General features: G+C 41.3%; 1 protein-coding gene across 1 annotated transcript; it reads right to left on the reverse strand.

The window, feature by feature from the left end:
- Positions 1-157: 157 nt before the first annotated feature.
- LOC311486442 (dysbindin) lies at positions 158-12,208 on the reverse strand. Its single transcript, XM_084542297.1, has 4 exons — positions 11,612-12,208; positions 1,206-1,358; positions 980-1,123; positions 158-901 (listed from the first exon to the last, which is right to left on the reverse strand). The coding sequence occupies exons 1-4, from the start codon at positions 11,652-11,654 to the stop codon at positions 639-641; spliced, it is 603 nt and encodes a 200-aa protein (XP_084398423.1). The 5' UTR covers positions 11,655-12,208; the 3' UTR covers positions 158-638.
- Between the last annotated feature and the right edge of the window lie 11,862 nt (positions 12,209-24,070).

Below are 24,070 nucleotides of genomic sequence, written 5' to 3' on the forward strand. Positions count from 1 at the left end.
CATTCTGTAAGTAACATCCTCCAGCTTCCCCTGAAGCATAATTTTTAATTGCTGTCTGGAACCTGTTAGCTTTAGTTCAAAAGGCGTGCAATAACCAGGAAATGTTTTGTTGATTCTTAAAAAAAACATGAAAACATTTTTCTCATTTCTTTATTGTTAAACAAGACGAAAATAAGTCAAAATTGGGGCTAGAAAACTGAACGTTTCAACTGAGGGACAGTGTGTAGCTTTTAAAAAAACAAAAACACGTTCCATAATCAGAAACCATATTTTAACAAATGAATTAATGCTTCAATCAAATTAGTGCTTCACTCTCCTGCTGAGTTAATACTGTACAAAAGCCCATGAACTACAGGTCATGTGAGGGCAGAAACATGGGAACAAAGCTTTGAAACATGCCAAAACATTAGTGGAGAGTTAAAAGGAAATCTCCATATCTAGGTCCATGGGCCCCTCCTCCTCCAAAACACACAGAGGAGTCAAGTTACTGTTTATGTGTTAACAGGAAAGATTGAAATCAGTGATAAGAGTCTGTGGAAAACAGCGGCAGTCATGCTTCAGTAACTCGCATTCCAAATTTATCTCTTTTACCCAGGCTGTGGTGTTCACTGCAGCGCTGCAGGTGAAAAGGTGGCCTCTTATGACGAGGCAGATGGATTCTGACATTTCACCTTCTCAGTCTCTGCGGACGCTGCTCTTCTCTTCAGCGTATTGCTGTGTGTCTCCTCATCGTCCGACGCCACCAAGGGGGTGTCTCCCCCGTTGGCACTGGTGGTCTGGCTGTCAGAAGAGGAATTTGAAGATGTGGAGGACATGCGGGACTTGGAGTCAAAACCCTCGATGACATGTCGAAAGAGTCCATTACTGATGGCTTCCTCGTTGTTGTTGTTGTTTCCTTGGACTGAAAGTCAGACAAAAACATTGTTAGAGTTGCAGTTTAATTTTGTCATTATCTCTGTTCTACTCGGAGTCGCCATACCTGGCAGTGGGGAGGTCAGCACTCCCTCTTCTCCCACAGAGCTGAAGAAAACATCCAAACCATCTTGGTCAGAGATGTCGATCAGCTCCATCTGGTCCAGCAGGTCTACGTTCACCTCCATAGAGGAGATGCTGCCAATAGGAGCTGCAAAGAGAAGGGAAGGAGTGGTATTGTGTGGATGTGTACGCAAATGTGCAGGTGCTCACACAAATTCAGCCCAACTCACGCCTCTTGTAGTCTCTGATAGAGAGGTGCGCCGAGGACAGGTAGACGTCCACATCATGCTGGAAGACCTCCTCGAAGAAACGCTGTCTCTCTCTCAGCTTGAGCTGCTGCGCTGCCTCTACATCTGGCAGCCTCTGGCCACGCTCGGTCTCCGCTGGCAATCCCAACAGAGGGACAGAACATTAGATAGATAAGATAAAATGCCTATCTGATAGACAAGGAGAGTTCCCAGACGAGTTAACTCTCTCTAGATAAGATAAGACTCTATCTTGTTTTTTAGACACGCAGGGTCAAACCTTAGTATCCAGAAGGGGGAGACATAGAGCTAATAATGAGACATATAAGAAGGTGCTTTTGCCTTTATTGATTCTGATGAGCTTGTTGGAATTCCTCCTAGCAAGAAAACATAATGATCACATGATGATATTGTATACATTTTAACAATGTATAGCTACATTTCCATTCCTGTGCATTTTATTCAACTTAATCCACAGAGACAAAGCTTTTTCTGATAAAACACAGACCATATTTCTTTTAATATGAACACCAACAAACACGTGCATTCACTGTTTCACCTCGTGCATTTACCAAATCAAATGCTGTTAGACAGCTATGCAAAGGGGTTCTGTCACTTCTCTGATTGAGTTAATCTTGTTTGAGATACTACGCGAACAGATTTCGCCCCTCATAAGCATCATAGTAATAAAGCTGAGTGCAGCTCCAATGCGAGGAAGTGGAGTGGTGGACTGCAGCAGAGTGTGGCTGCAAATGTAAATAACTGGAGCTCATGACTGTGAAGGAAACAGCGACTTGGAGAGGCAGTCTGTGATTTCCTATAGAATAAAAGGACAAGAAACCAAATATAGGGGAATCTATGACAAACAAACACAGAAGCACTTAAGCTGAATGACATTGAACATCAAGAAATTAGAGTTGTATGAGAAGATCACTACCATATGTTATGCTAAATGTGTAGCTGGGTCGCTGTAGACTCAGGGAAACAACTGCATGAGCCACAGATACATATGATTTCTTTTTATCTAACTTTCAACAGCAAATGTTTCAATGATTGTTGTTGACAAAGATTCGTTGCAATCTTTCCCTCTTACCCTCTCCCTCTTACAACATGAAGGCAGGCATAGAGCTAACTGGATGAGTCTTTCAAGCCATGGGAATATTGAGCAGCAGTCACAGTAGCTCTATGAATACACCAGCTAGTGATGGAGAATAAAAAGATATCCAGCTCAGCATAGTTACCAGGACCACTAGGAAAGGAAGAACTTCCACAGTCACTGACAATACATACAGACTGCCTTTGCCCCAAACCCACTTGAATGTCCTCATAATGAACTAGGAAAAACTTGGTAACTGCTGCAAAATGCAAAAACTGCCGCGCTGGCCTGAAAGCAGCAACAGGTTGCCTTCTTTGGAGTGCTGCATCAGCACTGTGCTTCCCCAAGAGTCATGCCCGGGCGCACGTCCTGTGGTGGCAGCACGACACGAGCTTGTCGCTACCACTCAGCACTGCTCTGTTTGACAGCCTGCATCCTGGGTACAGAGATGGAGGCAGCTGTGGGATCAGAAGGCTTTGAAGGGAACAGAGGAAGAGGACAAACCAATCCCCAGGGTCCAACTGACAGCACCTGTGGGCATACAGTATGTGGGTGCAGACTGAACCAGGAAATATAGAATGAAAGAGGCCAAACCTACAAGAAGAGTTAACATCTTCATTAACACAGTAATCATACTCATATGTGGCTGAAACAAGTCATGGAACTAAAAATATCATATGAGTCACAATCAAAACCCTCACATTTCTGTATTTTAACTTATTTCAATTAATTGGTAACATTCTTGTGCCTTAATATTTTTACACAGCTTCAATGGCTAACTTTGTCTTCATCCACCAGAAACATTACATTTACAGCTAGGTATTTTTGGACACCAACATCATTTTTGGTGATTGATGGTATACTTATTTAATGAAAATTGACTTAAAGGTATACCCATTCAAATAGGAGGAAAGGTGAAGGAATATCTCAGTATCTTTAATACTGGCTATAGCTTCGTCTTTTCAAAGGACCAAATGCAGTTGGGCATTTTACTATTAAAGCTGTTTCATGAGCAGATTGGGTGGATTTCTTTATTATTTCTTTATCAGTTAAGCAAGGAAAAAGCCTGAAGTTGATTTCAAGTGCGGCCTTTACAATTTCGAAACTGGTGCTGTTAAGCCATTTGCTCAAAGGAACTTTCAATGCAAGTGAAACAAGCTATGTTTAGGCTGCAAAACAAAACAAATGTGTCAAAGAGCTGGCAAGGACACTACATCAAATCAACAGTTTTGAGTTTTAGTACATTGTGAGAAAACAGAATGCAGCGGTGAGTTCAGCAATAAAAAAAGGTCTGGATGTTCACAGAAAACAGCAGTGGATCCTGGATGGTAAAGAAAGGCTTCTTCACAAGATCCAGCAAAGTGAGGAACAACCTCCAGGAGGTAGACATGCCATTATCCACCTCTACCATTAAGAGAAGACTTCACAAGAGATAAAAGAGGCTCTCACCACAAGTTGCCAATTCCAGTAGAATAGAAAGGCAATGCTAGACCAGAAAATCCTGGGACATCATTCTCTGGACAAATGAAACTCAGATCAAATGATGCTCTATGTCCTTTCCACTCCATTGAGGAGATATTGACGAAGATTGGGATATATTTTCTCCTCTCTTGCTTGTTAGTCCCTACAATTGATCATCTATTCAGTTCAGTCCAATTCAGTTTCCTTTATATAGCATCAATAATACAAATTGTCTCAAGACAACCAGCCTAAAACCCTCTGTTACAGATGTGAAGTCCAAATGACCTTAATGGGGTTTTTTTTCAGACTTTGGAAAGTTAATAAGTGACCTTTAAACTATAGTGATTGATTTGTTGATTGTCAATAACAAAGGCTTAAAAGAGCACAACAGCTTAGCTGCACTGCACTTCTTACCCTGGAACTAATGTTGAATCAGTGTTATCAGGTCAGCAGTCATTTTTCCACCAGTAAAAATGTCTGCTATGCAACACGTCTATTTATTAGACTTCCCAAAGTGCATTTGTTCATATATGGAGCTTGACTTCAACTTTAAGTAATGTTAATCACCTCTTGACCAGAGACAGAAAGCAGGTCTCCCCCTGCAGGATGTAATGTTAGTGATTATGATTATGCAATGCAGGAGTCAGACAGTGCAGCGAATAGAACTGGTACATTCACAATTGTCCTCTCCTACAATCTCATCCAGAGATGTGGTGAATTTTGACAAAATTTGCAGTATTTTGTCTTCCCTGCATTTCTGTTTTTATGTGAGGTTGGGTGTCTGTGATTCCCTCCTCTTGCTGCACTGTTACACAATCACAAACGCTATTGTCTCCAAAGCCTTAAGGAAGCAAAGGGAGCAGCGCTGACAAAGCGAGATGTCAGTCACAATCAGGAGCTGCCTGGTTGACATGTGTGTGTTTAGCTGTAAAGAGCCCCGTGTTTAATGTGACCAGCCGAGGACATCCTGTCAGACAAAACCCTGTATTTTTACTGAATGTAAGTAGACAGCAGTTAAATAATATGTTTGCACTGTAAGATTTTTTTTTTTTTCTAAAGAGGCTACAGGTTTAAGTGAATTTCTTATCCTATTTTTTAACCACTCAGTAAAGCACTGATTGATCAAACCATTGATTGTTTCTACTTAAGGGCTGAGGCCCGTGGAGAGCTAAAAGTTAGCTACAGATGTATATCCTCACATTGATTTGTCTTCCCTATCCAGTTCCTTTTTTTTCCACTGAATACACCTTGATCGATACGGCTTCCCTTGCCGCGGACGACCCCGGTGACCTCTGATTGGCGCAGCAACTCTCATTTGTCTGTCAAAACAAAAGCTTACACTGTGCACTGTTGCTGGGATCACATGTCCAGTCTGCTGCAGCCCCTCAACAACCCCAAATCTCTAGTTTCATAGCACAAGACCTCCGAAGGGCCCACCGCTCTTTCTTTCTATCTTTTATTTTCTTTCTTCCCTGCTCTCTGGCTTGGTCCATCATTCTGTCTCCCCTCTCATTCCTTCCTCTGAGATCCCTGGGCCTTGCGGAAGAGGAGGTCACAGGTCGCGGCTCAGGACCAGCTGGGCATGCAGAGTGACAGACAGAGCAGGCCGGACACGCCTGCATGCCACGCTGCCTCCCCACATAAAGAAAAACCCAGATCCTCCGCTCAGGCTGCAGTGAAAGAAAGAGCCCATTCAACAGCCAGACAAAAGCAGAGATGTACGGGAACAGGATTGGCCTGCTCTCCTTAGACGTGATGCCAGTTACAGGAAATCACTGGGTCTAGTACACCTAATCTCATCCAGTAATTAGTTACATAAAACATTAAAGCCAATGAAAAACTGTCTTCAGAATGTTAAATAACTGACATGGGTCTATGTGTGCGTATTGTGCAGACTGCAGCTTTTGTTATATTTCCATGAAAAGTGTGTCACGATGAGACAGATTTCTCTAAAGCATCCAGCAAGTACAATGCATCATCCCCACATGATGACTGATCATTCAATGCTGCACTTTGTTTGTCTCATTATCTAAGCACATTCTATGTTCTAGTTTACAAGTGTGTAAATGTATAAATCAGGTCACGCTCTGTGTCTGTTTAGCATCTGTACATCACATGCCTCTTTCCACTGTCATGTTTTCAAGGACAGCCCTGTGAAACGGCGGTTCAGAACCATGAACAGCAGAGGCAACACATTGATCTGGAGGCTAAATGAAGGCATGGGAGGACTAGGTGTCGCCCACGGGCTGCCATTAGCCCATCGCTGTTCTAAATGAAAACAGGAGCTCACAGGCAAACTCCCTTGTGACAGAGGGAGGGAAGGTCAGAGCAGCACATAGTGGAGAAGAAAAAAAGGCCTCTCCAGAAGATCTACTTCTTGACTGTCTGAGCAGCATGAGCTAAAACCTCTCAGTAAACAGTAGTTACACAGAAACCCCTGTGGGAACCGTCATTTCCTCATCTGCTTTGATTGCAGAGCAGTTTGCCAGACTCTCTCTGTTTGATTCCATTCAACCAAGGCCAGGCTTTTTCTGAGGTTTCCTTATACAAATGAAGTCACCACTGTTTAGATGGTTCTAGTGGTGATGCACACATCCATGTAATGGATGCCTAAACCATCCCATCTTTAGGTTTTAAAAGCAAGAAAAAAAACCCTAGTTTTCTGTTTTTTGCTAGACAACTACATGAATAAACAAACTAAATATATGTTATTATTAATAACTAATATAAAATGTATATATGTATGTATATAATATAAAAAATGTACATATTAGTACAGAAGGATTAATATTGCTCAAATAAATCAATGTCTGTAATATATCCAGCCATAAACAAATTAATATCATTATAACATAGAAACAGTGATACAGATAAACAAATGTTATCACTATTTTATCCATTTAAGTTGATTACCCCTCTAAGCATATTTCAGTGTTTAATTTATTGATTTACTTTTATACTTTTTGGTCAGCTGCTTGTTTGATACATATTTAGTTACATATTTGATACATGTTTAGTTCTTCCTGTCTCAAACACACTGGGAGTTTATATATTGGATGGACAAGGCACACTGGGACAGACCCGAGGTAACACTTGTTTGGGCCAAGGCAGCAGCAAACAGACTGGATTCCCTGTCCACGCAGACACTCATGCAGTTTGTAGCAGGGATTTTATTTCACATGGACCGGTTCCCAAATGCGAAAACTGAGAGTGCAAAAGCAGAGGCTGTAAACGCAGAGAGGAGGTAAAGAGGAGAGATGCAAGAGAGGTACACATGAAGAAATGCTAAAAATGAGGAGCAGCACGTCAAGAGCATAAATGTGGGAGAGGGGTTTGTCAGAAGTGTGGGGCTGAGAGGGAAGTCTGCAGCTTGTTATTTTTATTGAGAGTCTCTCCTGTACCTTCCAGCACAATATTGACCTCAACAGTAGAGCAGCAGGCTGTTGACAGTCTCCAGCTGGTAATTAGAGGAGCTTCGCAGTAATTAATGGTGTCTCAGTGGTCATGATGAACGCTGGCGGTACTGTTTGGCTACAGGTAGAGTCTTTATCCTGCAGCACAAATGCAGCACTTATATACTGTATCACTAACCATGTAAGAAGCCATCCCATCCAGAGCAGCACACACTGAAGCTACCTGTGAAGTTACTTTTCCCCCTGGTTGTCTACTGCAGCTTAATAAAAAAAACATTGCATCTTTGTGTCATTCCTCAAGGGAGAAGATACCTTAAACCAAAGTGGAACAGACAGATGGTCCCACTTTAAAAAGAAGAAAAATATCTTTGGAGACTGTTCAGTCGCTCTGGTTTTCTCACTTTTATTTCAAGTTTCTCTCACTCTCTGTTTTATCTCCATAAGCTGACATTTACTGGGCTCTAGTTGCAAAGATAGTGAATTATTTATGACGGCTGCTGGTGTGTGATGTGTTGATTTGCACGTCTGTTTGGTCTGTATTTTACTGCATGTGTGTGTGTGTGTCTGTGTGTCTGTGTGTATGTATGTCATCTGGCGGTTTTTTGCTGGGACAAAACAGAGTCAAGCACCGACGGACAACAATGACATCAGTGTTAACCCTTTCCACCCTTCCCTCTGGATTACTCTCAGACCGACAATAGGACTGTTTGTAGGTCATCAGCATCCTGTCCCACTGCCCTCCATAGACCCAACAGCAGACAATCATGAGTTCTGATCAGGACAATAGGCTACACCAGATGACAAAGTACTCCCACACCCGTGTTTTGTTCTACACTGACAAATCCTCTTATCCAGAATGGTCATTAACAAACAGTGGAATAAAATCATTTTCTAAGTAATTCAACCAGCCAATAACGCTCAGATCTCTGCTGACTGCATCAGCAAATTAAAGACAGTTTAGACAGAGTTAAGAGCAAGCTGTATGTGGAATGACCGTCAGGCTGAAAGCACCATAGATGAGCTCAAAAAAATACATTCACTTTTTTAAAAATTTGATAATTGAATCTACACTCACACTAATAACATTGTGTAGTGAAGTCAGACTGATACATCCTCTCTATCAGAGTGAAAAAATCCTCACATGCTGACATTTCTGACTGTGATAACCTCATTCACTGCTCCCTGTTCTTCCGGTAAAAGCTGCACTGCCTCTCCTCATATTTGTGAGGGTGATTCAAAGCTATTTTCATCCCAGCTGGGAGAACTGTAAGACTGTTTGGTTAAAGTCGACACAGACTCTCAGACATTTCTCCTCTGTTTGTTGAAACTCAAGCCGAGTGGCTCGCAGCTGGCGTACAGTCTTAGACTCAGTATAATATCTTGAAGCACTGTTGCACTTACAATATAGACACGGTTTATTTTCAAATTTACAAAAATGCATGTGCATGTGATTAATTTTAATGAAAATGTATTTAAGCTGAGCCCTATTCATGTGGAGTTCTGACCCAAGATTCAAATAACAAGTCTTACTATGCTTACGGGTTTATTATATTTTTAAATATATAGATTTCTGTCATTTCTTTATTAAATTTAGGGCAACATACTGCATTACACTGCAACTCCAACACAATTGCATATCTTGTTCACTGAATACACAACTCATGAAAAAGCCATCAGCCATCAAACCAAGACACCTGTGTGAGTAATGGCTGTAAAGTCTTAAACTGATGCTTTGGGTAATCAGTTGCTTAAGTACATCCAACATATACAAAGAGTGTCATTAGCAGTCATTTGGAGTCATGTTTGTGTCAGCCTGATAAATGTACGTCTGTACTTGGTCTCCACCAACTCCTGAGGGAAATATTCAACTCTAGCTGCTGAAATCTTCACCATGTTCACCAGCCAGCCACAAACCTTGTCTGTAAGTAAGTAAAAACGGGCTGTAAAAAAACAAAAGAATCAATCAAGCACAGCTCTCACAATTTCTCATACTGTAAGCTGAAATGTTCTAATTTGCTGTGTGACGTCCCAAACCCACTATACTAAAACCATCTAAACCGGATATTCTTTAATATAAAGAAATTGGTATGGAAATCACACATTGTTCTTTCACCTCTTGCTTAAATGATTAACAAAATAGTTAAAACCTGAAAAGCTGCCCCCTGAAAAACGCCAAACCCATGATCTGAAAACCACTGAAACACTAAGTGGAGCTATATTTCTCTGTGGGGTTTCCATGACAATCCATCCCAAAGGAACGCGTTGCTTTACACATTCGGTGAGAGTGCTCACATGATAGATCACTGCTGTCTTTTTCTGTGGGACTCTGAACACTGAAGGCGTTTATTCTGTCCATACACAGAGGATTCAGCTCAGCACTGAGCAGATGTATTTGTTAGAGAACTAATGAGATGAGCTGGGCTGTGTCCCTGGGGCTGTACAGCTTAGTCTGCTGGATTGATGGGAACCTTATTTGGAATCCATACAAGGATGTTTAATAAAATCACAGGCAAACATTCCTTCGTCTTGAAGCGCTGACACACCAAGAAGCATTGTTTGCAACAGAATGATCTGTATATTTGAGTTCTTCTCATACAGTGCACTCATCAAAGACCATCAGTGTTTTTCTTAGTGTACTAGCATGATGATGCCTGTATTTATCTGTATCAACACTTAAGTAATTGAGATATAATGAAGCCAAACTCCATTTACCCATTATGTATCCCGTTTCTGAATGAGGTATCTATATTATTTATTAAAAATATCAATTTATTTAGGCTTAAATTCTGAACTCTGAAACTCTGAAGAGCAATGCTTGGCTCGTTGCTCTAAAGAATGCAGTGTCAGTAGGTTGGTCAGTTGGTTACCTAGACACTTGGGTCCAGATTGAAACATCCTCATAAGTGTGATGTCACCTGCTAAGCTACAGCATTCTCCTTAACCTCAGACAGTGAACATGGCAAACGTTACAATATAACTCCTCAAAAACCCACTAGCATTATTATGGTTGGCATGTTAGCATGATCCGTTGTCTGTTGAACAGTTGCTGCTCCACATGAGAGGGGTAAATACTGTAAGTAGAAATCAAACTGTGACTGCCATCTCATGTGTAGTTCCAGAAGAGAGGTTGAGAAAAAAAAATAAACATATTGACTCAACTCACACCTTCTTCTGGGTTTTCAGTTCAGTTCCCATTAGTTTTCCTTTTAGCTTGTACCAATCCCTCAGAATGTGATCAATACAGACAGCACATGGTAATTTGCTCATTAAACAACATCTACCTGCCTGGTCTTATCTGGGTCATACCCAAGGGGAGTGACGTACGAGACCATGGAAGACAGAAACTTTTTCTTCTTCACCCTCGCTTGTGTACACTTCTGTCTGTAACATGGTCACCACAGCTGGTCAGTCCTTCACTCCACAGCACACAGGCTCTCTCTGGCACACACAGAATAATCTAAACGTGACAGAATGGACTACCCAAGCCGAGGCAGAGCAACAGATGGGAGACGTCGTCTCTGGAGTCACAGTCCTGATCCTTTTCAGCCTCATGAAATCACTGATCTCACTGGGACTAATTCAATTTCAGATCCTATCTGGGTTGGTGTGTTTGCGAGACAAGCTGCAGACCCCACTGCGGTGACTCGGCTCTGATGAGATCTGCTGGCGCAATCCCATTAGAAATAAGAGATCTTTGTCTGGAGCTGTGCAGTGGCCCCAATCCAAGCCTGTCTCAGTATGCGTAAGTGTTTGTGTTTTTTTGTGTGTGTGGGAATGCTCCCCCACTCCTGTGCAATGAGAGTGCGACCTATTCACTCAGTATTAGTGAACATTACTCAGGGTGATGATTCAACATTCCTGTCTGATTTCTGGCAAGCATAGCACTTGGACCAGTCACTTCAGACAACACAGCGGCAGCTATTTAACACTTTAACAGAACGGCTGAGCTGTCATGCCAGCTTCCACAGTGTACATGACACACAAACACAAACATAAACACAGCTTATGCCTTATAGTGATGGATCTATAAAGGCAGTAGTGACATTATAACACACAGTGCCACTTTTTCACTTGCTTGGCATTACTTAGATACTTTAATATACTGTTGACTTAAATTGTGAAGGCTATCTATCATGTTAAATGATTTTGTTCAAATGAATGTGTGGATATGAGCCAGGAATTGTTGTGTTTATCTCAGCAGCACATCACGGAACCAAAAAAGTGAGAGAATGACAGACACACAAGTTTCCTATAAATGTTTAGTCTGTGTATAATCTATTTCTGAAAGTCCAATCTAGAAAGTATTCTTATTCCCTCTTATGTCCTGCTCTACATCTCCAAATAAAAGCTCTGTTAACGTGACAAACACGTGGCAGCCTCTGCACATAGCTGAGGATTTTAAAAGTTTTAAAAGCACTTACAGGGTAGGCGTTTGCCGTGCAGGTTGGCTGATGAAGAGCTCATGTCGCTGGAAGTATGTCGGAAACAGACACAATCAGTCACAGGTGATGAGTGTGTGGTGGCTGGTCAGCCCTGTGAGAGATCAGCAGAGAGCCATGACGAGCATCTCCCAGCTCCTCGGTTCACCCAAACTGCTCTAAAGTGACTAATGAGGACTGCCACCCTGCTGCTCTCCTTCCACACTTCCCTCTTTCTCACAGCCGACTCTGAGCCTCTTGGATAAGAATGAGTTTGGTGGCTTTGTGGAGACGGCTGGCTGACCAATGACAGCGAGGAGGGAGGAGCTGAGAGAGAGAGCGAGGAAGGGATTGAGAAGAGGGAAGGAGGGATTTTATGTAATGGAATGGAAAATACCAAGGAGAGAGACAGGCACATGCCTTTGTTATTTTTGTCTTCTTACAGTCCCTCTCTCCCTATCCCCTTTCTCTGTCCTGTTTCCTGTCTCCCCTCTTTTTTGTAGTAATAGTAGATTTAAACCTTCACTCCTCAGTTTCACCTCTAGGGTCCAGTCAGTCAGAAATGTTATAACAGATACAGAACATGATTTTTTTTTTTACCATAACAGTTCCGTAATAATCATCTAAATTATCCAGGGCAGAACTGGGAGATGACTAAAAGGACTGGATTTAAAAAATAATAATAATAAATTGTAACTAAAAATGAGTTCAGAGGTGGAAAATCAGTTTTGCCATCAAAGAAAAACACCTGGGTTTACATGCCCACCATAGCCTTAACACCAACCCATACTGGTTATGAATTAGCAGTACTCAACAGGTTTTCTATTTTAACCGTAGATTCAAAGCTATTAAAGTCCCTTATGTTCAAGGCCTTGCCAGGCTGGTTCATATGTTGATAAGTGAGTGCCTGTAAATCTCTCTGTACTTCACAGTTTACCAGAAGCTTTAAATGTAGTGTCTATGGCAACAGTACAGCGCTAAATCACCAGAAGCAACCCATTTAGTGGCTGAATATGTTACAGCCATTAGAAGTATGGCAGTCTGTGGTAGAAAAGTGTCCAGGAAAGGTTTTGGATGCTCCAGATATAAAAGAAACTCTGCATTCAGAAGCAGGATAACATAACAAAAAAAGAACGACACTATGACAAATTACACATAACACTAATAGCTTTGGGCAGTCCAACAATCGTCCATTACTTAGGTGGAGTAACATTAATAGCTGCATATCTTACACCAAACGTTTTATGAATACCAACATATCCAAGAACAGCAAGGCACCCTCCACGTCTACTCTCAATCACTTCTCTTATTTCAGTCCTGTCCAATAAGTAAAAGCCAAATGAGTGTTAGCAATCTGTTGTTGTTTAGTTTTATGTTATTTCTCTCACTCGTTGACTTTGGTCCAATTTGGGTTATAAGCTCTATTCCAACAAACTGAGACAGGCCAAGTCAGTTCACCTGCATAGGTCATACAAACATATCGACAGCGTTTGTGTAATTACTCCAACTGTCTTATTGGAGAACACATATAAATTCATCCTTAATTTGTTTCCGCAACTCCCTGCAAGGACATCATCCCCTGGGAAAACATTATGTTTTCAGCTTTGGGCGGATACACAGTTGTAACAAATTCCCTTGCTGAATAAAACACTTCAGAGATATAGTCCCAAGGCACTTTCTTCCCTCATCATGAAAACCTTTAAGAAGATTTTAAAAGAGGAGATTTGGTGTGTTTCAGATGGAATTGGATTCACTTGAAGTTGTTTACAGGACAGGCAGGGATGCAGAGTATACCCCAGACACCTTAGTATGGTCCTCAATCACTTAGCAGAATTTTCTGTGATTGCTCTTCATTGACTCCTCAGTTTTAAACTCTATCCAGCCTCACATTTTACCAGATGGATTTACCAGCTTTCACAATACTGACTTTGGATTAATATGTTGATATTTAAATAAACAGGTCTTAAAAGGAAAAAGTGGTGCCCTTTTATCTTCTGCTGTTTTCCCACAGGAGCATCACCATACAGTATTATCAACTTCATAACGTATGACAATGTTAAGTCTTGTTTCACTGAAATGTTCTCTCTTTTGTTGCTGGCCTTGTTACTTCCTTTGAAAAACAGAGCATAGAAGGCATTGTTGGAATGTGCAGCAACACTGCAGGCTTAAACTGACTCTCTCAAGTGTACAAAGTCTGATTCACAAAGATTGCCCTGTCAGTCTTTGCTGACCTTCTTTACCCCTTGTTCAAGTTCAGGTTGTTTCCATCTGCTTGCCAGGACTATCCTAAGTTCTGGGGGGGCACAAGGCAAAGAGGTAAAGTACATGCACTATCCTTCCAGTCCAAACTAGCAAAGTCTATCATAGCGTAGATAGAAGGAGGTCGCTTTGGGGGTTGTGAAGTAATACTGCACTGTAGGGCCTTCACAGGTGTAAGGAGGTGTATGATTGACATCGTAAAATATGCCAAAAAGTAGGTATCTGGACCCCACCCCTTTCTAATAATTTTTGTACAGGTACAAAATGATTTGCCTATCCCGATTTCAGAACGGATTTTAGAAGTTATTTTCCCTCTTTTCCCCCCTTTTATTTGTGACAATTGTGTGTTGATGTTGACTGTGTTTTCGGCAGGCCAAGAACAAATAGTCCGTGGAAGATGACAAGGTTAAAACATTTTGTTCCCCAAACAAAGTATACTGTAAGTGCATCAGTCAGAAAGTTAACCATCAGATGACAATATACAATGGGGAAAATAAGTATTTGATACACCGCCGATTTTGCAAGTTTCCCCACTTACAAAGAATGGAGAGGTCTGTAATTTTCATCATAAGTACACTTCGACTAAGAGACAGAATCTAAAAAGAAATTCCAACGTTTCCTGAAGTTCTTGACCAGGTATGCAAACACTGCAACAGGGATTTTGGCCCACTCCTCCATACAGATCTTCTCCAGATCTTTCACGTTTTGGGGTTGTCGCTGGGCAACACGGAGTTTCAGCTCCCTCCAATTTTCTATTGGGTTTAAGTCTAGAGACTGGCTAGGCCACTCCAGGACCTTGAAATGCTTCTTACGGAGCCACTCCTTAGTTGCCATGGCTGTGTGTTTCGGGTCATTGTCATGCTGGAAGACCCAGCCACGACCCATCTTCAATGCTCTTACATGCAATACATGGCCCCATCCATCCTCTCTTCAATACAGTGCAGTTGTCCTGTCCCCTTTGTAGAAAAGCACCCCCAAAGCATGATGTTTCCACTCCCATGCTTCACAGTTGGGATGGTGTTCTTGGGATTGTACTCATCCTTCTCCAAACATGGTGAGTGGAGTTTATACCAAAACTTCTATTTTGATCTCATCTGACCACATGACCTTGTCCCATGCCTCCTCTGGATCATCCAGAAGGTCACTGGCAAACTCTAGACGGGCCTGGACATGTGCTGGCTTGAGCAGGGGGACTTTGCGCGCGCTGCAGGATTTTAATCCATGACTGCGTATAGTGTGTTACTAATGGTGTTACTGTGGTCCCAGCTCTCTTTAGGTCATTGACCAGGTCCTCCCGTGTAGTTCGGGGCTGATCCCTCACCTTTCTCATGATCAATGGCACTCCATGAGGTGAAATCTTGCATGTAGTCCCAGTCTGAGGGAGATTGACAGGCATCTTGAATTTCTTTCATTTTCTAATAATTGCAAACAGTTGTTTGTCCCTGGTGTCCTTAGACAGCTCTTTGGTCTTGCCCATGGTGGAGAGGTTGGAGTCTGATTGACTGAGTGTGTGGACAGGTGTCTTTTATACAGGCAACGAACCAACAGGTCTGTGAGAGCCAAAATCCTTGCTGGTTGGTAGGTGATCAAATACTTATTTCACGCAATAAAATACAAAGTAATTATTTAAAAACCATACAATGTGATTTTCTTTTTTTTTTATTCTGTCTCTCACAGTTGAAGTGTACCTATGATGAAAATTACAGACCTCTCCATTCTTTGTAAGTGGGGAAACTTGCAAAATCAGCCGTGTATCAAATACTTATTTTCCCCACGTTATTACCTGATCGTTTGTGCGCCCTGGACACCATCTAGTGGACAACAGTTGTCAGCTCCTGGTTCTCTGTTTGTATGCCAAATGTTTCCCTTTGTTTTAGAGCAAAGAAGCACAAGTACATTATGAAACATGTTCACATTTAATAAGCCATCCTTCTACAAATCATTTTATGAACAACCTAGAATTTCTTTAAAAAAAATAAAGTGCAATTATATTGCTGTCTGCCGTTTAGTTCTGTCTGTAGGAATATCAGTTACTTTTGTAGTACTTATTACTACTTATTTTACAGGTGGGTGCGATATGTGTATAGCAGCAGTTAGAATGTCTAACTCTTTCTAGGGTGCAGAGAGACCTGGTTAGCTTCATATACAGCTATGCTGCCATGAGAGCTCAGCCTCCCATACATTAACAAAACCACTGTAGCCCTATAGTTGGAAATAAATTATCACAAAGATACTTCTAGAAGCACCCATAACAATTTTGACCCAGTGGTCCCCATCTAGATCTAGATTCTCAGTTAATTAGTGTATTGTACCAAACTGTTGGCGCACATGTTGGAGCTCATTTGAATCACAGTGTCTTGACAGTACTCACAGTTCATGGGATGCGAAATGCTGTTAGATATAGTTTGGTAAACCCTTCTATCAGCAGTGTCCCATCACCCTACCACCTGTCTGTGGTGAAGAAACACGTCACGTTCAGAAGCATCCAGTAGGTTTTTCAGCAGCTTGGTACAACAATTCTTGAATTACAAATTCAAGAATGTAATTCTTGCATTTTGCACTTTGTAAATTAATGCCACGGGCCAGATTAGATCCTCTGGTGTGCCGGTTTTGCCCCACGAGCCATATGTTTGACAGCCTGATCTATGCAATCAAAGATCACCACAACAGGATTAACATCATAATTAAAGTTTATACAGGACCATCTCTGTGACTATTCATATTACAGTGATGCCAAAGCTGTGCAACTCAGGTTAAGAGAGTTTTTATTTATTTATTTCTCCCTTTATAATCAGTGTGATTGGGATGAGCAGGATGGCCATGGTCCCTCTCACCAGCCTTATGAAGATTGGCCCACCCCTATGAGCACGGTTCTGGTCAAGGTTTCCTCCCTTGCCACTGCCACCTTGATGCTTGCTCTGGAGGTTTCAGGCTCTGGGTTATGTAAAGTGCCTAAAGTGATTGTTCCAATTGAATTGGAAATTGAATACATAACATAAAGTGTAATCATAAAGTGACAGTGGCAATGTTAGAACATGCATGATAAGAAGGAAGCACTATAAGTAATGACTGTAATAAAGTAGTAGATGTCTTATTTAAGGGACCGCTATGAGAGCATGTTCTTGTCTGTCGACCAGATATATCTCACCGGGAGCTAATAACACCTTAATGGAGTCCAACGTGGAGAAATACACTGAGCTTGTTTTCACTGATATTATCTACTGTGTGAAACAGTATTCATTTCCTTTGTTCATGCTTGTAAGAGATAACCATGGGCGTAGATTCTCTGCATAAGATTACCATCTTGAAATGAGCAGTTCAGTAGGTGTTCAAAGTTGCTATGTATGCACTTTAAGCTAAAAGCAGTCTCTGCCTCGTCAACATTAAATCTGCAAGGCATGGATTTGATGCTGCTCATAATGTTGGATATATGGATGTGGGATGGAATAAAATGAGCAAGCAAGGATGTTGGTTGCTTAACTTTTGTTTTTTTCAACAGAATATTAGAATAAATCATTTTCTAGCCTTTTTCTGGATTAATACTTAAATAAAATTATTATATTTTTTATTACATTTAAAATTATAACATTATTCTCAGGGAGTTGAAGAAAAGGTGTAAAAGGCCACAGAACTCAATCCTACAACAGCAGAATACTGATCATAACAAACATAACATTGCTAGATAATTAAAAGGCTCCAGACCCTCCAGTTGAGGAAGTGTGTACTTCTATTGTTATGGCCTCATGTGTAATTAATTATTTAATGTAAAATAGAACCTGAGAGAGAGAGCTATTGAATATAATCCTATCTCATTTGTATTGGTTTCAACATACACAAAAGAAATCAGTGCAGCAGAATTTATTTTGCTGGCCTGTCCTGCTAAGAACGATGGCGGGCAGAATGAAAGACACAAATATCAAAGACCCAGGGCTAACAACTGGACAGACGTTTCCTCACTCATCCAAGTAGCTTCTTCAGTTATCAGGTAGCCTGGTCTGGATAATTGTAAAGTTGTAAAGTGGGGCCAGGCGAGGAAAAAATTTTCTTGTTCTTATAAAACTCTTGTGGCGTAACTGGATTGTTTTACAGTTCTGTTTCTGTATTGTGTTTGTAAAAGTGTTGCTGAAGGTTTGGTTGCTGCTAAATCGCAGTTTCAGCGTCCGTTGCTCTATTCTCACTAAGAATCAGCAGCTTAATGAAAAGTCCAGACTGATTCTACAGAACCTGCTGCTGCACCATCGCACACACACAAGATTTTTAAATACATACATACAAATACAAGTGAGATATACTTAGTATTTAGATATAATTAGATATACTTGATATTTAGCAAGGACATTTAAATCTTAGGAGCCTCAGAATACCTATTACATCTAAGATGTGATGATGTCACCAAATGGAATGATGTAAACATCTCCAGCTGTGACATCATTTAGAATTTAGAATTTATCACTGTCAAGACCTGAGACAGATTTCATTCGACCATAAGACTAACAACTGTAGGCTGCTACAAACTTCAGCCGGAGACCAAATCTGACGCTTGTAGAGACACTTGAGTGGAAGCAAACACTGAGATGGCAGAAAAATACTTTACAAGTGATGAAGTGGAGCACGACAGCTGGTGAGTGTTTCAGGGCACGATGCAGATCTGTTTCTCTTGTTTGACAGTATGTGATGAAGCGAGCTGATCGTTGTATCGATTGTATCTGTAGTGAACTGGAAGCGATCAGTAAAAAACTTCATCAAACTGTTGCTGGCTACAGAGAGAAGAAGGAGGTCCATGACAAGCTGCTTGAACATGCACTGATAATTGAGGAGCTCATGAACGAGGTTGAAGCTGAAAATAGGACTTTAGCCAACAGGAAGAAAGGGTATGATACCTGACTAACTAGTTTTTTGGTTTTTTTTAGCTTATAACAGGCGTCATGGCAAGACTTCATCATCATAATCATGTTACTCCTACAATAACACGCCCTTCTTGTATGTTTTAAATAAAAGGTTACATCAGCAGAAGGAACAAATCAAGAAAAGGTGGGAGGAGGAGGAGAAGGAGCAGGAGGATGAAGCTCTGCGCCACGAGCTGTTAGCTGAGGAGGAAAAAAGTCAAATGGCCCAGCTAATATGGAAGATGGTTGGTGATGTTCTTAACTTTGTCGTTCTGTGCTTTTACGTGTTTTTATGGGTCTTCATCTTGGGAAGTGGTAGTGAAATATTAACAATGTGCTTGTGGGTGAAAATATATACGTACTACAAGAGTCATTGTTCCGAGAATAAGTTGATGTCCGTAAACAACGTCAGGAAAAAATGTATCTTGAAATTAAAGTCTAGGATTGGTGGCGACCATGTCATCTAGACCAGTGGCAGTACACAGTAAATTTCGGGGTAGTAGTGGTTCTATGGTTACAGTTTAGAAATGCTGACTGGAATGTAGCATCTACATAAAGCTGTTGCTGATCTCTGATCCTGATTTTATTTTGTGCAGGAAGAGGAGAATGCAAATCAGTGGATGCAAAATGAAAATCTGTCTGCTGAGGTATGACTTCTGATTTATTTCTATATAACCTCTAATCTAGTGCGACAATTTGACAACCAGACTCTGAGCTTTAAAATTGTTTCTAACAAATGATCTTAACAAGAATTTAATGAACGGACGCATGCCAGTGTAGCGTAAATGACTGCAAACAAAATCTGTCCCTGTTTAATAACAAGAAGAACATAGGTGCTGATGATTTCCCAGCATCCTCCACTGGATTCCACTCTGAGCCGCCTGTCTTTCAGATGGAACACCTCAAGAAAGATGGAGAAGAGCACAAACTGAGCACACATGAGCAGGGATTTCAGGTAAACTTTTACTTTATTTATAATGGCATTCTGCTAAATCATCTTAATGTCCAATTAGCCCCATCGTATTGGCGGAAAATTAACAGACTGAATTTTGCAGCACAAAGCGGAGGAGATGGAGGAAGCTCTACGTTGCAAAGACGAAGAAATAGCAAGAGTATGACCAAGATTATGAAATCTTGAAGATATCATTTTTGTGAAGTGTCTCTCAGCTTCACTTTACTTTCAGCATTTCAGCAAAGTAAATATTTTGATGCACTTTTTGTGTATTTGCCAGTTATCCAAGATGGAGATGGAGGAACAAATGAACACATTAGAGGTATCTACCACATGTTTGATGATGATGATGATGATGATGATGCTGATACATGTGCTTGCTGTGGTCGTCACTGTACCTTTCTGGTGTTTCATCTGTCACCTGCAGGGTCTCAGAAAGGAAAAACGTCAACTTCAAAACCAGCTCAGCGACTTTCAGGAGGAGCAGACATTGTCAGTATTGTGTGGCACCCATTGGGTTTTATTGATCATATGTTTGCGTGAAGCTGGTGGTTTTCTCACATCTGTTTGTTTTTTGCTTTGACAGAGCTGCACTGAAACATCTACAGGAGTCTTTCAGAGAGCCACTAGATGCTTCCGCAACGGTTAATATGATAAACCACCAGCAGTTAAAAAACACTATTTATGCACAGTAATGTCATTTATATATTCTTGTAGCTTGAACAAATATGATATACTGTGTCAATTGCTCTAAGTATGTTAACTGGATTTAACTACTGAACTAGTCTAAGTGGTGACCTCCTTTCCATGCCTTGCGCTAAGATAAGCTAACCAGTTTTTTGGTTGGAGATTTATAGATAGCCAGCAGATAAAAGAATGGTAGTGATCCTCTTAATCTAAATGTAAGACAAAAAAAAAAAAAGTATTTCCCACAATGCCAAACTTATTCTCTGTGTTAGGTCTAATTCTACGACGTGAACTGAAATTTTCTATTGTCTTTGTAGGGCAAGGAGGATGAGAGCAGGTACTTGTAACACATATAAACAACAGATTTATTTAATATACTTTTTCCTTTTTCCTCAGAACGTTCGCTTACTTGAATGTGCGTCTGTGTTTAGTTGGTGCCGCTATATAGCAAAGGGTCTGTGGAAAGGCGTGGAGATATCAGGAGCTGTCATCCTTGGCGCTGGCCTTTCTCTGGGTATCATAACCTGCATGACGCCAGACGTCGACTGTCCAGATCCTGACTGCAGCCTTTGGGACCTCGCTTTCAAGCTGCTGGAAGTCTACAGTGAACACACTTATGCAGGCCATCCTGTTTGTTAGCAGGTTTGACTTGTATGGCTGTGCACTCATGGACAACACCACCTGAACCTCCTCAACATGCACCTCCAAACCTGGGCAGCACAATTAAACATGACAAAGATAGCATTACACAGAGACCTGAGCAGTTGTTTCTGGCACTATTGAGGATATTCTAAATTTAAGTTTCTATATTAATGATATATGGAGTAAATGAATAATGTCAAATACAATGCAACCTAGCTAAATTTAAAGACATTCTTAAGATAATAAGTATGATCATGAATGCTTCTTTCAGGTATTTTTTTATACTAAAAGTTTATTTTCATTAAATTTCTCACAATGTTTTTTAAGCGGTGAGGACAACCACCTATACTGCATGGGGATCTTTGGGAAATGAACCACCAAAGTACAGTGTTTTACTATCTGACGACTGTGTGTCCTGAACACCATCTAGTGGACAACAGTTATCAGTTCCTGGTTCTCTAAGCGGGACTTGCTGATTACACAATATTTGCATGCAGAGGCTTCACAGAGCAGCATTACATCACTGCCTTTTTCCTAAACACAGCATCGGCACTTGACAGAGGCTTTCAAAGAGCATCTTGTTTCACATACATGCGGGAAAAGATTCAGGTGTGAGTCATTGCAAGAATATGTTTAGTCAAGAGTCAACACAAAGAAGCTTTCTTTGTCTTCCACAATAACAATGATCACTAGAAGATGTTTCAGCTTTTTCCCTGTTGAATCATTTTATATTCATATCACAAATTGTTCAACAAAATTATTCACATATCAGAGAACAACAAACTCTGCATCAGCATGGAAACTTTCACTACTGAAACTCACACTTTGTGCCTGTGCCAAGCTGCAAAGCGAAACTGCAAATACCAGCAATGTAAAGTAGCAGTTGGGAAGTGGTGGGAGTGAGTGGCGATTTCTATCAATAAAAACACATTCTTTGCAAATGTCAGTGGTTGTGGTGGTTTAGCCTAAATATGCTAGTTGCGGCAAAAGCATGCGATGTAATGTGTTAGCATGCCGTGAACTTTCTCCAGCATGCGTGTGTCTGTGCGTTAGTACACTGGTGGAGGAACGCGAGAGACAGACACAGAAAGAGAGAGTGGGCAGAGGAAGCATGATGTGACTCAAAGTGAGAAATCCTCTCCACCACAGACTAAATTACGCGTAGGCTTTCCCATGACTGGGGGTTCACCTGCTGAGGCTTTGCAAAATCAATTGCTGAGACCCAGCTGCTGTGCTGCTGAGCAAAAGCCATGTCCTCTGTCTTGTGTTTTTTAAAAATGAGATGAAATACACATGTTTTCTGCACAACCACGAAAGGCCATGTGCCCTTTTCTGCAGATAATTGCTACTGGTATAATGTTTACCTGAGGTACATTTGCTTTGGTGCTTTCATTCAGGATGAAACATTATTAATTCACATCTGCCCACTGAGGCAAGAAAAGCAGGAAGTGAGAATCAGCAGGAAGAATTAACAGCAAGAAGATGACAGGCTGTCAGATTAAAGATTGTGCCTTTGAACAGGCTAGTCTAAGAGACTAGTACGGTTTCCCACCATCACTACACCAGCCAACACACCAAAATCATCAGGCAGTCATACACCTACCATCTACTGAGGAGTTGCACAGCAGTCTCATTTCTAATTATACACCCAACAACAGAGAGCCACGGAGCTAGTGAGAGAGTGTGTGGTATATGGAGACAGGAAAAGGAGGGTGATTATAAAATGGAAGAGAGGCTACTCAGCAGCAAACACTGGGTGAACAAGTTCAGATGTAAGAGAGAGAGAGAGAGAGAGAGGGGTAGAGACATCAAATCTGTCTGAGAAAGGTTAACAGGACTGACTGAGCAGAGTGGGAGTGTAAAAGCGAGTAGGAGGGAAGAGAGAGAGAGAGAGAGGAGGAGAAGAGAAAAGAAGAGAAGAGAAAAGGAGGAGTGTGTGTCTGATAGGCAGTCTGTTGAGCTAGTCTGGATGCCTCTCTTCATCCTGCTCTGTTTTGCTTTTCTAACACAAGCCAGACAGGTGTGTGTGGAGTGTCTGCCTTCATGGTGTGAGCGTGGACCGAGCTGCAGTGTGAAGATGGCTGCACAGGGAGACACAGATGGTTGAATGGAGGAAACATGCAAGTAAGTCTTCTTTGAAAATCTATTTAGCTTGATTTATGCAGAGTGAAATGATTGTGTTTGTCCTCAAACAAAAGAGCGCGTCGTGATAGAAGCTCTAAATGCATGTCTGGGAAACTCTTTGTAGCACCCGAGGTTAAACTTTATTATGTTACAGCCTCATAGAAAGAAACATCAAGATGACTAAGTGCAATATTGTCACTACTGATATGCAAATAAACGCACCCGCAGTACAGATTGTCGTTATCATGTTGGCAGCAAACACACTGCTGTGTATACATTTCATTTCCATAGATTAGCGACCTGTAGTGAACGCCTCATATGGTCTGAAATAACCTCACAGCACAGGCCTGTCTGAGCCATGATCTGATCATACCTGTGTAGGCCACTGTGAGTAAGTGGCCCACACCTCGATGCCATTTGAATTCATTTACATTTATTCGGCTGACAAACACTTATCTATTTATGTCTGAGAGCTCGCACAGGAATGTCGGTGTGAGGGTGTCGTCTGATCCCACACACATAATAGAGAAGCAGCTCATATCAGAGACAAGCCTGTCAGAAAGCATAAAAGAGGTCCATTCAGCAGCGAGTCTCAGCCATGATGGTGACATAATGAGGTGAGCTTTGCACTGACAGGCTGTTAAAATCCTCTGCTGCTCTTTGCATTGCGTAAAATATGTGTCTTTGAGTACACGGTTGCATGTCTCGCCACAAGGTGCTTATATTTAGCCCACCTCAGTGAACTGACTCACGACTGTGAGTGCATGTAAGGAGGATGATGGGGTTTCAGCAGCTTGCAGTGCTGGATCACTTTAGTCCCATGAGAAAGATGCAAGGTGGGTCTGTGCGCTTAACATCCTGCACCTGTTTAGTCACTGAATACAAATATTTTCCTACATTTATAGTGGAAAA

This window comes from Chelon labrosus, assembly GCF_963514085.1.
Source record: "Chelon labrosus genome assembly, chromosome: 4".
Classification (NCBI taxonomy): Eukaryota; Metazoa; Chordata; class Actinopteri; order Mugiliformes; family Mugilidae; genus Chelon; species Chelon labrosus.

What these genes read in the sequence shown, in the direction of transcription:
- LOC311486442 (XM_084542297.1), bottom strand. Translation starts at nt 11,654, where the DNA reads ATGAGCTCTTCATCAGCCAACCTGCACGGCAAACGCCTACCCT. An exon ending in GCACGGCAAACGCCTACCCT is followed by an intron (nt 1,359 to 11,611) that starts GTAAGTGCTTTT and finishes TGGGATTGCCAG; the next exon opens with CGGAGACCGAGCGTGGCCAG. An exon ending in TATCAGAGACTACAAGAGGC is followed by an intron (nt 1,124 to 1,205) that starts GTGAGTTGGGCT and finishes TTCTCTTTGCAG; the next exon opens with CTCCTATTGGCAGCATCTCC.